This window comes from Strix aluco, chromosome 4 (assembly GCF_031877795.1).
Source record: "Strix aluco isolate bStrAlu1 chromosome 4, bStrAlu1.hap1, whole genome shotgun sequence".
NCBI lineage: Eukaryota > Metazoa > Chordata > Aves > Strigiformes > Strigidae > Strix > Strix aluco.
The window spans coordinates 60,717,323-60,732,417 of NC_133934.1; the positions used below are offsets into that span (position 1 = coordinate 60,717,323).

Consider the following 15,095-nt stretch of genomic DNA (forward strand, 5'->3'; position numbering starts at 1 on the left):
AAAGTCTAAGACTTATTTCAGGTTGGTCTCTGCACAGAGCGTAAAATGGCCTCAGCATAGAGTGGAAGTAATGTGCAATTGGAAGCAGAACACACTTGGAGCAGTCTTGCTGTATTTTGATTTTAAAACAAAAACTAATCAGTCAGTACAGACAGAGCTGGTAGCCACAGTGGATACCAACAGCAGTGCTTTGTTTTGACAAGTTTCTGTAGAGATTTCATCAAGATTATTGCTCAGTGCTACACTTAAATTGTAACTTCAGCTGTTGCTTTTGCCCCTTCTGACTTAGGTTACAATTACAGATCCAGACCTGATAGAGAAATCCAACCTGAACAGGCAGTTTCTTTTTCGACCTCATCACATACAGGTAGGCTTTCTTGTTCAATAAACTTTCTGGACTATTGTTCTGTATCTCCCTGTCTTGTGTCCCAACTGAGAGCTGAACATGTGAGTGTATGTACTTCTGTCCAGAAAAGACTTAAAGACTGTAATGAAATCCAGTATCTTTTAAAACAATACCTAGAACTACATTGGCATCCCACTTACCATTAGTACCAGTGGAGTAAAATTGACTTATCTGATCTTAATTCATACTGGTGTTTTTGACTAACGAAATCTCTCAAACTTGAGACTCTGATGAGGATGTTGCATAAGAGGCTGCCATGAGTTAATATGCCAGAAATGCTTTGCTATACCATTTAAATTTGGGGAGAATAAAACAAAACAACAAAAAATAGACAGCACTGGCAGAAGCTTTCTCAATAGAAGAGCTACTGCTGATGGAACCTGACCAAAGTTGCTATCTTCTGACTTAATTCAGTCTTCATTAAGCTTGGTAAATAGCTTGGCAAAAAAACATGTACATTCAGTAAATGAATGATACAGAAACTGTTGATTGCTTAGACGCAGAGAGAATATCCCTGTACTTGCAAACACAGCACAAAATAAAAACGGTGGCTCAGATCTTGACAGCAATGGGGAAAAGGGATTCCCCTGCCCAAAGCCCAGCAGCTGAATTTTCTGCCTCCTGTTTATGTCTAGCAAATCTGGGAACAGATTACATTTTGGATGGATAGATAAATGGAAGGTGAACTCTGCAAGCTTTCAGAAGCCATACTGTCTTGAGTTCTGCTGTTCTAAGTGCTGATCCCTAGATAATTGAATGTAGTATGGCTAGAAGTGTCAGGTAGGTTAAAAACTCTATTTCAGTTTAGCTTCTGAAATTGGCTTTGTGTGAAATGCCTTGCAGTAATGTGATTATTCACAGGTGGTTTTGATGTCTATGCTGTGTAGACATAGTCCCAGTAACTAATGGGTTTATCTTCTGACAGTCATGAACTGCTCCTTATGGCATTTTTGGAGCATGAGAGGCAGCACATGACATTGGGTTCAGTTACTTGATACACAATTCTGCTGCACCATCTAAGCACTTTCACCTTGTGGTCTCTGATGCACTACTTTAAAGATAGAAATAAATATTGTATTAATCTAGTTTTATTGGTGAGGGAGATACATGATTAAAGAATTTCCTTTATTGTGTGTTTTGCATACTAACATTTCTGCAGGTGAATTGTTGTCTGATCAGCAAATGAAGTTGATACTTTTGTGTCCCAGATGTTGTTTATCTGAATATTGTTGATATATGTATCTATTGATACTTTCAGAAGCCTAAAAGCTATACTGCAGCAGAAGCAACTCTGAACATCAATCCCTACTTAAAGATCGACTCGTATATTAATAAAGTTTGTCCAGCCACTGAGAACACTTATAGCGATGAATTCTATACCAAGCAAGATGTGATTGTGACTGCTCTGGACAATGTTGAGGCAAGGAGATACATTGATAGGTAGGTTGTGGAAAGGATGCGGGGGCTGCTTTTCATGTTCTTATGTGAACTCTGCTTTTTTATTCTTAATCTTCCTGATCTGCAGCTGCTTATAAGATCTGATAGCAAATTGCTCAGATTTATCTTGCTCCTTTGTAAGGATGCTGGCTGCCATGAGGAAGGTTTATACTTGTGGTGGAAACCAACTCTGCTGTTGTGCGGCTCCTACTGTTCACGTGGCAGACAGCCTTGGATTGAGTTCTTGGAAATGTAGAGCTGTCAAGGTCTGATGAGGGAGAAAATACTGTGGCAGTCTTAAGGTTGAATTATGTATGCATAAGAATATGTATTTAAATTTATAAGTAAGGTCATTTACATTTAAAAAGAATTACTAATGCTCCTAATCCAGGTAGGCTCAGGTTTATGGTATCCTGATCTAACTTGAAACAGTTCTTCTTATTTAATCTATTCTTTTCCCAAGTTTGGTGTAAGCTTTCCACTCTTCTGCAAGTGCCTAGACTCAATTCTAGTTACACTCCGGTAATGTCTGCAAGGGAAGAGTGTAGTGATTACACTGTATTCTGATTGTCTGTGTCTTTCCATGTCAGTCGCTGTGTAGCAAACCTGCGTCCTCTTATAGACTCTGGAACTATGGGAACAAAAGGACACACAGAAGTTATTGTGCCCCATCTGACAGAGTCCTATAATAGTCACGTAAGTGTTTTAAGACCATTGCTTATCTTCTGTAGCTAGTCCCATAATGCCCTCTGAATCTTTATAAGTGGCCTATTTGAGTTGCTGAAGATCAGTACTATTAGAAAAAGATTACTTCCTTGGTTTCTGAAGAAAAGCTCACAGGCGATAAAATTTGAGCAGACTGGAGATACCATGTCTGCTACCTAGCTGATGATTACACCTGGGCCAATAATTAAAAGCAACTACTATATGAATCATGAAACACAAGCTTTGGAAAATGTCCTAATTCTGAAGTATTTCCAAGGGACTCGCTTCCCCCCCCTACCCCTTGAAAACTCCCTTCTAAATAGGAATCTAGTCCCACGGTGGCATTGCAAACTGGTTTTGTACTTGTGGGTTTCTTTTAGAACTGCTTTCTGCGTGCTCATTCTGTTCTTGGTGAGTATCACCTGCACAGGCAGGTAGGAGAAACACAAGCCTCTAGTAGGAATTAATCTGCCAGTTTCTACAAGCATACCTAACAGTTCTGTTTGAATGGGGGAGAGGGAAATGAACCTTCAAACTCTTGCGGTATCCCTCTGTTTAAGTTCTTGTGAAACTGCCTTTACAAGGTAGAAAATCACTGGTTGAGAACACTGTGAAATGGCACCACGTGGGCACAGACACAGGATTTTGAGCATCCTAACAGTCTTGCTAGGGTCCACAAAGGAGGAAGTCTTTCAGGCCTTGAGTGAAAGGGTGTATTTCATGTTGAGAGTGTATGTGAATGTTAACTGCACGTCTTGGAAAAGCTGGCTGACAATTTCTTCTGTTGTTTGCATTTCAGAGTTCAGTTTTGCTTTCTGGTGTTCAGTTTAGACTAGTCTTTGTAAACAGGAAGTGGCATGTTAGTGTTCATAAACCAAATTTTGTTCTAAACATAAATAAGCCATCTTGTATTTTATAAGTGGAGTTTTAAACTTACATAGTCTAGAAATTCTTGGTGTTATTATTAGCAATAAACTTTAATAAGCCTGCATTTACATGCAACTCTCCTTAATTACAGCGGGATCCACCAGAAGAAGAAATACCTTTTTGCACCTTGAAGTCTTTTCCAGCTGCCATTGAGCATACGATACAGTGGGCAAGAGATAAGGTAAGGGAATAAGCTTACTGGCATTCAGCATAACTTAATGTGTATTTGGAAAGGTGGGGGATCTGATGTACTTTCTTGCAAAATGCCATATTTGTTCTTTCTATTTTCTAGTTTGAAAGTTCATTTTCTCACAAGCCTTCATTGTTTAACAAATTCTGGCAAACCTATCCATCCGCGGAAGAAGTTTTACAGGTAGGGGAATGTTGCCAGGGTAAAACACAGGGTTTAAACTAATGCTTTAAGGATTTTGTATCTATTTAAGTTCAGTGAGCTCTGGGTTATTTTCTAACTTTATTCAGAAAACCTGAAGACTTATTTGGCCAAGTCATTAGTTGGTCTTTCATGGGAACAATATTTCTGGTGTGTCTCATAATTAAGAGCCGGAGTCTTGGCTGCTTCTCTAGCTCATGCGTGCTCTGTATGTGAGAAATACTGAGGCACTGCTAGCGAGTGTATAGTAGATGTCACACTGATGTGCAACTAGCCGGGAAAAATGAAGGGAAGACTTAGTTTCAAGTTAATTCAACTGTGTAATAAATTAGACTCAATTGCTTAATATCTTTTCTTGTGAGTCTGTAATGGCCTGTGGTCCATAGGCCTGGGTGGAAATAAATCAAGTAGACCACAGCACCTGGGGAAAAACCAGCAAAGAGGATTACATAGAGGATATTTCACAAAGTGACCCTCTGTTTTCTTTTGCCTATAACTTACTAAAAATATATTTGCTGTTTGACTGGGTTGGAAGGAATCTTGTCTGTTTTAACATTTTCCTATTTCCTTCTCTATCTAGAGAATAAAATCAGGTGAGAGCTTAGAAGGCTGTTTTCATGTTATTAAAACACTCAGTAGAAGACCTCGAAGTTGGACTCAATGTGTGGAACTAGCGAGAGTAAAATTTGAGAAGTATTTTAGCCATAAGGTAGGTAAGGCCTGGAAATGAGGTGTGATAGACTGATGAGGATATTAGAAAACTTGGTAGCCCTAATAACCAGGTTTCCAAGTCTTTGCACTTACTTCCATCCATTCATAAATAATGAATTGTACTTGAAACTTAAAAATGCTGCATCCCCTCCTCTTTCTACTGTAGTGCTTTTAAGTCTGGTTTATTAACTTGCTCCTAGTGGCTCTGTTCAGTAGTCTCCATGGAGTTTTCTTGGCATTTTTCCAGCTGACTAGGTATTGTGTTTTTCCAGGGCAGCAGGATTACCAGATGTCTTTTACTAAAGGACAGTGGCTTTTTGTTTCCCCCACTAAACTTTTCTTACTGAACTCATCTTCATATCCCTGATTTTCTCAAAGATGTTACAGAAAGGTTGGCTGAAATAAGAGCCAGTCATTCTGAGAATCTGGTCCCCAGTGTTGCTTAAAGAGTGTGTGCATATAATTTTGTAGGAAAGATGTGATCGTGATGTTGTGTATTAATAAACATATCATGTCTGCGTGTATGGAAGCCCTGGTGGTAGTTGTCACATTGAGAAAACATCGCATTCCCAATTGTGAATTGGTATGCATGGATCCTAAAGTGACAACAGGGTGGGGGAAACACTTTACTTGCTGGATTAAGTGCCTTGCTTGGACTTTGGACAGATGAGGTGACACTGTCATCTTTGCCCTGTGAATGAGTGGGCAAGTCACTCTGTCTAGTAGTACTTGTGTCTTTATCATCTTAACGCAGTCATCTTAAGTTTTCTTAACTCCTTAAATTACTTCAACTACATATTGGAGTGTCTGTAAAGCTACATCAAGATTTCACATCATTACTAAAAAGAAGGCTTGATTTAGTGTGGTCATGTCAATCTGTATATGACACATTACTGAGGCTACTCTGGCTTTTCCTCTAGGCTCTTCAGCTCCTTCATTCATTTCCCCTTGATACACGATTAAAAGACGGAAGTAAGTACAAATAGCCCATTGCCTGTTGTGAATTCATGGCATACATCATGTGTTGCTGCTCCTGACTCCTTAAGATTTCATCTTAAGACTGTCTTCTTACCAGGTTTGTTTTGGCAATCACCGAAGAGGCCACCTTTCCCAGTGAAGTTTGAATTTAATGATCCTTTGTAAGTATGGTACTGCCACTGATGCATTTTACAGCATCCTGTAGAACTCACCCTGCAACAGAAAGTGCAAGGCAGTGGCTTTATAGCACTAGAAGCTGGACTGGTACTTGATGGGTACTAATGCGTAGTCTTAACACTGTGGCAGATTCAGTGAGCTGTCTCGTACTTTCACTGCGGGTAACTTAACTTTCACTGATTTGGGATTGGAGGGTCGTGGGAAGTTCTGACAACATCTGATGTGAAACGGCTTAGAACAACCCATTTCACTTATTATGTGACTACAGAATTACTGACTTACTGCTGTCATATCTGCCTGTCCCCACTGGCCCACATCATGAAATGCAAGATGTGCCAAGTTAAATTCACTAGCAAAAATGATCTACTGACCCTTTTCTTCCTTGTCGCAATTTGGGTCTGATCTAGATGGCTTGCATATTACAGATAATTTAAAAAATTGGTCTGGTTGAAGGATTGGAAAGTTTTTATCTGCTGCATATCTACATCTGCTTTGAGAAACTGTTTGGATCGCCATTTTTAGTTTGGGTGAAAACTGAGATCATGGCAGATATCAAAGTATTTCTGAGGTGAAGCTTTTTGTTATCATATTGAAGTCATGGGAGCATTTGTAGTTTTCTTGACTACAGAGGTTAAGGAAAGACAGTTTTCATTAAATAGCTCTTTGCTCATCAGTGTTTGCTTAGTTTTGGGGAGGACTTCCAAGGCGTTCAAAGTCTGTCATCTCTTTTGCACTGTGTGCACTGAAGGGTGGAAATTCTGTTTCTCTGTGTGTGTTTTCAAGACCTCTTTGAACATGATTGCAAACCTGTGGGCAACTGAAGTAAAAACACAAGCAACCAAAAATAATTACCTTCATCTTTTCTTCAGGCACTGTGGTTTCATTGTGAGCGCAGCAAAACTCTTTGCAACAGTGTACTGTGTTCCCTTCACAGAAAAGGTAATCCATATTGTAACAGTGTTCCAACCACATAACTTGGATGTACATGTTCAGTTCTGGCCTGATGTCCAGTTGACAGTTCTTTCCAAGAACTGGTTAAAGTGATTCTTAAAGTAATCTATCCTCCAGCACTGGCTGTTCAGTAGCCACTTACATTTAGTCTTCCTTATTTAAATCCCTAACCTGAAGAGGAAATGAGTAGTGCATTGTGTATTTTCAATAAGCAGTGAACTCGGGAATTCTTATTTTGATGGACCTATTCCCTGGGCAATATAATAACTGAACTGAAAGAACATCTCTTTATGGCATTTTTTTAACTGTCTTAGCTATGGTCTGGGAGTTTTTATTTTTTACTTCTCACAGCCTCTGTTGCTTATCCTTTGTTTCTCTTGTTACCCTTTTTCTTTTCTAATTGGATCTTCCTCTAAGTCATGTTTACACTTCAGTTCTGTTCAGTTTTCAAGTGCTAGGCACTTCACACTGCTCTGGTTCACTGTGGCAACTGAAATACCACTTGGTGTTTCAGTAATGATGTTTCACTGACACGTCATTGAATGTCTGTGGGATGTTTTGGTATTCTTTGAAATGCTACTGGATATGCAGTCTTTTTGCGGGGGCCTTTTTGAGTTGATGTCAATTTAAATTGTTTTTCTTCAAAACCATAACAGGATTTGTCGGAGGAAACTATTTTGAAGATTATTTCAGCTGTGAAGGTACCAGAGTTCAGACCTTCGAACAAAGTAAGTGTGATCTTTAGTTTAAAGAAAAAAAAAAATCCCCAAGCAGTGTCCCACATCTTTAACTACTTCTTGCATTGATGCTGATGAGCAATAAACACAAATTAAAATGGATTTGGGGGAAACAAGAGTATGGCATACAGGACTGCTTTAACTTGATACAGCTAAGTTATCTATGTACCAGATGCTAAATGCAAGATGTGGGGGAGTTTGCCTTTTGCAAATGGCTTGCTATAGCATTATTTTCCATGCATGAGTGTGATTGTAAGGCTGCAAGCTTTTTTTAAGTTTATATCAGTCTCTACTATTTTAATAAAAGTAGTAAAATTTTGCTCATAAGGAACTTTAAAGCTATCCAAGACTAGTGTCAATCTGTTACTACTTTCTAGGTAATGTAAAGGAAGTGTCATTACTTTTATTTTTGAGGTGTTAACTTCAAAACAGCTTAAGAGTTACCGTGCAGTGGCTAGCATTTGTCATCATTTAAAATTAGTAAACATTCTAGGGCGTTTTCATATTTTCTTGCCCAGTGTTAACACTTGTCTCATGAATGCTTGCCTTGTGAGACAAACCTGATATTTTGATTTGGAGTCACAGAATGGGGGTGAGGTTGGAAGGGACTTCTGGAGACCGCCTAGTCCAATTCCCTTCCTGAAGCAGGGACAGCTAGAGCAGGTCATCAAGGACTGTGTCCCATCAGGCTTTGAATATCTCTGAGGTTGGAGACTCCACAGCCTCTCTCTGCTACCTGTGCCAGTGTTCAACCGTCCTTCCACAGTTTTGGTTGGGGTTTTTTATTTGTTTTTTCTTTGAAGTATTTTCTTATGGAATTTTACGCACTTCAATTTGTGCCCGTACCCCTTTGTCCTGTCACCGGGCACCAGTGAAAAGAGTCTGGCTCTGCCTTCTGTACTTTTCCCCCCATCAGATATTTATACACATTGAAAAGATCCCACTGAGCCCTCTCTTCTCTAGGCTGAACCATCCCAGCTCTCTCAGCTTCTCATATGAGAGATGCTCCAGTCCTTTAGTGATCTTTGTGGCCCTTGGCTGGACTTGCTCCAGTAAGTCTATGTCTCTCGAACTGGGGATGAAAGACTGCAAGGAAGACAGGGAATCTAGTACACTTCACACTTGTACTGTACAAAGTTCATGTATTTTATTACTCAAGCACTGAACACACTTGCAGGTTGTACAGACTGATGAGACTGCAAGGAAACCAGATCATATTCCAGTCAGCAGTGAGGATGAAAGAAATGCTATTTTCCAGCTGGAGAAGTCTATACTATCCAATGAAGCTCTGGAAAGTGAGTAGTGCAAACTAGCTTTATAGCTTAGTAACATCTTGCAGCTGCACTGGTAGTAGTATGACATTCAGGCCTTTGGATAAAGCAGTTCTGTAATTCTGCAAGAAGCAGATAGCTGCTATCTAAAGCTTTCTGAAGTGCCATGCAGATAACTGTCCTTACTGCTTCACGTTACACTGTGCTTCTGTATTTCTGAGATTCCTGCAAGTTTTAGGGTTCTCTGTTATACTTGCATGTAAGTGCTCACTGTCATCAGGGTTGTAAACAGCAGGGAACTGAACTCTAAGGAGGGAAAGGGTGTTGGCTAGATCCCAGATGGACTGAAAGTGATTCTGGTATGAGAAGGTTGAGCGTTACTACTTACAGGAATCAGCCTGAAATTATCCTAAACTGTGAAGGTTGTTAGAGTCTTCTGGAGTATCTTCTAATTATGTTAAAATGAGCATGCTCAAATCCCATTTTTGTGCCTGGCCACATGAAGAGATCACTGGGCAACAACTACATGTGTACATTTTTAGCCTGTGAACCCAGGGGAGAAAGATAAGCTTAGCTCTAACCCATCCCATGGAGTGTCAGCCCCAACCTCTGTCTCCCATGCTACTGAGTCCATAGTGAAATGGTTAACAGGTAAACAAAGCTTATAGAGGAAATTCTTACAGGATGGGAACTATAACGAGGTGGGGTGTGTACGAAACATCCTCAGGACTGTCCAAAATTGTTATTACAAGGAAAATTAAATTATGGAGCTCTGTTGATATTTCTTTCATTATTCACTTTTAACAACTGGTATTGGTGGGGCACTTCTGCTTCTAGCAAGCAGACCAAGCTCCAGAATGTGAAATTTTTAATTTGTTAAGGCTCTAGTTCCCTATAACTTATGTTTAGGACATCTTCAGTTTTCTAATAATAATTTTTGCTTTTTTTTTTTTCATGAGCAGATGATTTGCAAATGAAGCCCATCTCCTTTGAAAAAGATGATGATAGTAATGGGCATATAGATTTCATAACAGCAGCATCAAACTTGCGAGCCAAGATGTACAACATTGAACCAGCAGATCGGTTCAAAACAAAGCGCATTGCTGGAAAGATTATTCCTGCAATTGCAACAGCTACTGCTGCAGTGTCAGGGCTGGTGCGTATGTTTTTTAAAATGCTTAAAATGCATATTTCGTTCTTTTACTGTTCCTTGCCCAAAACCACTGTTGTCTGGATATTGATTAACACTACCCTGATAGAGCCTCGTTAAAGAAATGCATTTATTTCAAACTTAATATTTTTTTTCTCATGTACCAATACAAAAGATTGCTCTTGGTTCTAGATGTGTTAAGCCCTTGGTGCTTTATTTCTGATTTGCTGACCAGAAAGAGGAGTTGGAGATCAGCATCTTGGTTCATTTTCTGCACTTAATGCTAACTTCCGTCAGAGTGCCACTGCCAAGAGCAGAAAGGATCTGTTCTGTAGTAGTTCATATCCATGCACCTCAACAGAACTGCATGCTTTGTGGAGGTGTCTTGAATTTAACAATTTCAGAAGAGTCCTATGTTAGGAAGACTTTTGAATGTTTTAAATATTTTCATTAGCAGCAACAGAATTTATTTCTGTGGCATATTGGGTTGCATTTCCAGGTGTGATTTAGTCTGCCAATTGGACAGCTGCTCTCATTAACAATTTACTCTGTAGTTGCTGGCCTCTTAACTAAACTAGTGTTGATAACACAGTAACTAAAACCTGTGTTTGGTCTCATAGTAGTATGGGATTCTTATTTACTGCAGGTTGCACTGGAACTCATTAAAGTTGTGGGTGGCTACCCAGCGGATGCATACAAGAACTGTTTTCTGAACCTAGCCATTCCCATAATGGTCTTTACAGAAACTGCTGAAGTAAGAAGAACAGAAATCAGGTAGGAAGGACAATAGCAGAAGGGCAGTATTTGGAAACCTGGTAATTGATGCTTAGAACTTCGTGAGCCATTACAAGAAGTGTGAAATTTGTAGTTATTAAATCCACACAACCAGATTAAGGCCTTATGTGCTCACATATCAGAACTATGATGGAACCACAATTCATGGTCATACTCCAGTTAAATGTTATAGGTATTCAAGGTTATTTTTTTGTTGTTCTTTAAACTTGGAAAATCATGAAGCACTTAGTACTTGCTATCAAACTCTATTATCCATTTACTACATACTGCAAAAGGTATAAGTGATATTCTTAGTACCGCCAAGGGTGTCCCATAATGCATTGCTCAAGAACTTCCTGTTTGGAAAATGCAGCATGTGCTTTTCTGTCCTAATTTTAAAAATAGTGATTTTAAGGGCTTAGTTTTGTTTTCAGTGGAAGCTGTTGCTGGTTAGGCTTTAAAAATCTAGATGAGTTAGATATGCAGCGTGGTTATTAATAAGCATCCTGTCTGCAGAGACTGGACACACTTCTGCATCTTAGTCAAAACAAGAGCTATTTTTCAGTAGGTCTGAAAACTCAGTAAGTTCATTGCCACATACCATGTTTATGCAGAGTTCTTACTGTGTCTTGTGCTTAGCCGGGTCAAAGGACTGGAGAAATGGCAGCAGAGAGGGAAGAGATTTTTGCTCAAGATAAAACAGCAAGTCGCTAGAAGGCATAATAGTTCTTCAGTACGTGTTTAAGGGAAGTGCCAGAGTTCACGTTCTAAAATAACAAACAACCTTTCTCTTTTTAAAACAGAAATGGGATATCATTTACAATCTGGGACAGGTGGACAATTTATGGGAAAGAGGATTTTACTCTGTTGGACTTCATAAATGCTGTCAGAGTAAGTTAGCTACTGTACTGGGTTAATACAAGATGAGAGGAAAGGGTTTTCTTGTTTTGGGTTGTTGGTTTGGGGTTTCTTTGGTTTTGTTTGTTGGTTTTTGTTGGTTTTCTTTTCTTTTATCAAGTTACTGTTCAAACCAGAGTAATTCTAGAAAGAATTAATGTCAACAGTGATGTCTCTAAGTAAATGCATCCAAGCCTATTTTCAAGTTCTTTGTTAATTCAGTTGGCTCAAACGTATCTTAATAAGACTTCTGCCAACATCCATGCATTAGCAAGTTTTCTGGCTGGAATCCTATGATTTTGAATAATTAGTTGTGGTATTAGCAGTAGTAACATCTGCTGGCTTGTACAGCTGTTCTAGTCCTTTAATAAGTTTTAATTTGTGAATTCCAGGAGAAATATGGAATTGAACCAACTATGGTTGTACAGGGAGTCAAAATGCTGTATGTTCCTGTGATGCCCGGTCATATTAAAAGATTAAAGCTGACGTAAGTATAACTGGGAAATGGCTTGAGGGGTGCGAATGCATGTACAAATTATTCACTGGTTGTATCATAAGGGCGTGTGTCTGACAGCAATGTTTTCTCTCAAAGTGGTTGCTAGTCATTAATGTTGGGGAAAGCAAGAAGGTAACTTTTTCCTTTTGGAAAAAATAAAAAAAGAGAAAGTGAATTAACTTCTGTGGTGAGAACACGAGGCTTGTAAAATGCAACTCTAACTGATGAATGCCAGAATGAGAAACCTGAAGAAGTCTGACAGTAAGGTTTTTGGGAAAGAATGTACCTTGGTTCAAGAAGAACAAGACTAATCAAACCTTTTTAAATTGTCTTAAAACTAATGGTGATATTTATCAATGTAGCTCTGAAAGAATCAGAACACTTATTCGGGAAGGAGTTAACATATTGATTGCAATTGAGATTTCTTGAAGTCTGTTCAGTTCGTAGTAATTCCTTGAATTTCTAGCTCACTTTAGGTCACTTAAAAATGAGACATTCATGAGGCTTTGCAGGGCTGCTCACTGACAGGAAATTGGGGTATAACAAACTGAAAGTTTGGGAGGATGTGAGGGCAGGGCATTGTTTTTTGACTGATAGGCCGTTGCAAAGTAACAGCCAGATCTCACCCAGGTTTAGTTGTAGCTTATATGTTGATTGAACTTCTTCAGCTTAAAACTTGTTCCTCACAGCTCCTGTGAAGTGTTTGCTGGTCAGGGCCCACAGGCTTCGCTAAAGCAAGTGGATGCATTGGTCAGTACTGTTTTGAAGGTCTGCCAGTAGGTAACGTCAGGCAAAGTGGTATACGTTATGGGCAAGCTACTTCAAAATTCCAGGGAGTGAAAAGCCTCTAAGTTTGTAGTGTTTTTAGAGTGTCTGGCATACTAAGATGTGAATTTACAGCCTATCTCAAAAGAAGTTGTTTATATTCCTTCTACAGCTGTATAAATCATTTGCAATGAGTGGGGTGTGTAACAAAGTCAAAGGCATGGTGTGAAGCTGCCTTCTTGTGACTATCAGGATTTGTTATTACCCTGAGACTTGGTTCAAGCTTTCCATGTAGTTACAGCAACCTGGGGTTTCGTTACAAGCAGTCCCCAAAGCTTTATAAGATATATTTGCGCAGCAAACTCTGGTCTTGCTTGTGTGTTTGTTTTTCTTAGTGTTTAAAATCTTTCTCTGGCTGTAACATAAGCATTGCAAGACTGTCTTTATTTTAGAACTACAACACTGACTGGTAGCATACTCCTTAAAAGCACGTTTTAGAGACATAGTGATCTGCCTTGCTCTGTAGCTTGGGGCTTCCTCATGCAAATGGACATGACCTCAGTATCTCTGCTGAGAAGAGGCTAATGCCTTGTGTTCTTGCAAATGAACTTTGGGGAAAGCAGCTTTTTGACCTGTGTGCTAAAAGCATAGCCAGAAGGGAAATCCTTCTCTAAGTGACCTCTGAGGAATAGAAATGAGTGACTGTATTTCCCCCAGCCTTCTAGCATTTGAGCTGGCCTCATGAACTAGTGCTCCGAGTTGGCAAGAAAGTAATTGAGACATCTAAATGTATGTAATGAAAGTGATTGACCTTCTACTTCAGTATTTTATTGTGCAACTTTCAAGCAATAGCTGTAGCTTTTGAGACTGCGGAGAGCAAAGGGGGAAGTTGCACTAAGACATGACACGCTTACCTAGTTTAAACTCACATTGTAGTCATGAGGGAAGAAGTCCCAGATCCTGGCTGGTTTTCCCCCCTCATTGCTATTCACCTTTGACATTCAAGGACTTAACAAGTCCTAACTCCAGTAGAATTACATCCCATCAGAACTGCGTATCTAGTGTCTGCACTGGAGTGGTTCTCTGTAATAATATATTAAAACCAGCCATTGTTGGTAGACTGAGAACTTACAGAATCACAGAATCATCTAGGTTGGAAAGGACCTTGAAGATCATCTAGTCCAACCTTTAACCTAGCATTGACAGTTTCCAACTACACCATATCCCTCAGCGCCATGTCGACACTACTCTTAAACACCTCCAGGGATGGGGACTCCATCAACTCCTCCTCATTGACCAAAATCCTGCACAGAAAGTGAACTTTGCCTTGTGCCTCAGTAGGGCACCAAAGAGAAACTCTGTCAGTGAGGAATCCTGTCTGAAACTGGTCATTTTCTCTTTTGTACTGAGCACTTGTTAGCAAACAATGTAATAGCTTGCTAAGGGGCTAAGTCTATCAAGAAAATGGAATACCATTTGCCGTACCTCAGGTGGAGAAACAGCCTTTGTGTCAATTAAAAGGTGGCTTATTCTCCAGTTTAGCCTGGTTTCTAGCATGTTGGGCTTCGTTGCTGGCAGTGAAATTCATCCTAGGCTGACCCTGAATTCGCACTTCCAATCCTCCTTCTGTCTGTTAACAAAGTGTTCTTCATTTCCTTGTAGGATGCAAAAGCTTGTGAAACCATCAGCTGATAAGAAGTATGTGGATTTGACAGTATCATTTGCTCCAGAGACTGATGGAGAGGAAGACTTGCCAGGGCCACCAGTGAGATACTACTTTGTTCAGGAAGATAATTGATGGTAGAGACACAAAAGTCACTCCTGGACCATTTGTTCTGAAAGGAGTGTGCTAATTTTCAGCTATTAAAGATGGTACTATATGTTTCTTTTTGGTGAAGCCTTAATTAAAACAAATGGTGAAAATCAGTGGCTTTGCACTGAAGACAAACTGGATTTATGTTTCGTCTCCTGTTTTCTTCAAACCTGTTTGCTCAAAGGAGGATTGGTCACTCCATGAGGTGGAATGTCCAGTACGGTCCTTACCTTAAAGACAAGATTTGTATTAATTTGTGGGGAGCTGAAGAAGTCAAGAAGAATGGTGAACCTAACGAATGGTCCCCATGTGCAAATTAGGCGCTGCTTAGAGAAGAGTGCAAAAAATGGGGAAACTGCCATTTTATGATACTCCTGGTGTTCTAAGAACATCTCGAATCCATTTCATATGTTACTTAATTCTCAAACAAGAGTTTTCACTCTTGCCATCTACATGTGAGATTTAATCTCATCTGGAAGGTTTAAAGTCCCACTTAAAAGCAGATGAAC

At 39.6% G+C, this 15,095-nt stretch overlaps 1 protein-coding gene across 3 annotated transcripts in view; it reads left to right on the forward strand.

Annotated features, from left to right (window-relative positions):
- The window catches only part of UBA6 (ubiquitin like modifier activating enzyme 6), a 31,869-nt gene extending 17,143 nt beyond the window's left edge, over positions 1 to 14,726 (forward strand). For all 3 annotated transcript variants that reach the window (XM_074823307.1, XM_074823306.1, XM_074823308.1), the window contains exons 19-34: positions 290 to 367; positions 1,665 to 1,846; positions 2,434 to 2,539; positions 3,567 to 3,656; positions 3,768 to 3,848; positions 4,447 to 4,575; positions 5,498 to 5,549; positions 5,653 to 5,716; positions 6,602 to 6,671; positions 7,340 to 7,411; positions 8,598 to 8,715; positions 9,654 to 9,847; positions 10,488 to 10,615; positions 11,419 to 11,506; positions 11,905 to 11,999; positions 14,436 to 14,726. In XM_074823307.1, the coding sequence (XP_074679408.1) occupies positions 290 to 367; positions 1,665 to 1,846; positions 2,434 to 2,539; positions 3,567 to 3,656; positions 3,768 to 3,848; positions 4,447 to 4,575; positions 5,498 to 5,549; positions 5,653 to 5,716; positions 6,602 to 6,671; positions 7,340 to 7,411; positions 8,598 to 8,715; positions 9,654 to 9,847; positions 10,488 to 10,615; positions 11,419 to 11,506; positions 11,905 to 11,999; positions 14,436 to 14,571 (1,683 nt within the window). In that variant the 3' untranslated portion in view covers positions 14,572 to 14,726. The remainder of the gene's footprint in view (positions 1 to 289; positions 368 to 1,664; positions 1,847 to 2,433; positions 2,540 to 3,566; positions 3,657 to 3,767; positions 3,849 to 4,446; positions 4,576 to 5,497; positions 5,550 to 5,652; positions 5,717 to 6,601; positions 6,672 to 7,339; positions 7,412 to 8,597; positions 8,716 to 9,653; positions 9,848 to 10,487; positions 10,616 to 11,418; positions 11,507 to 11,904; positions 12,000 to 14,435) is intronic.
- Positions 14,727 to 15,095: the final 369 nt, after the last annotated feature.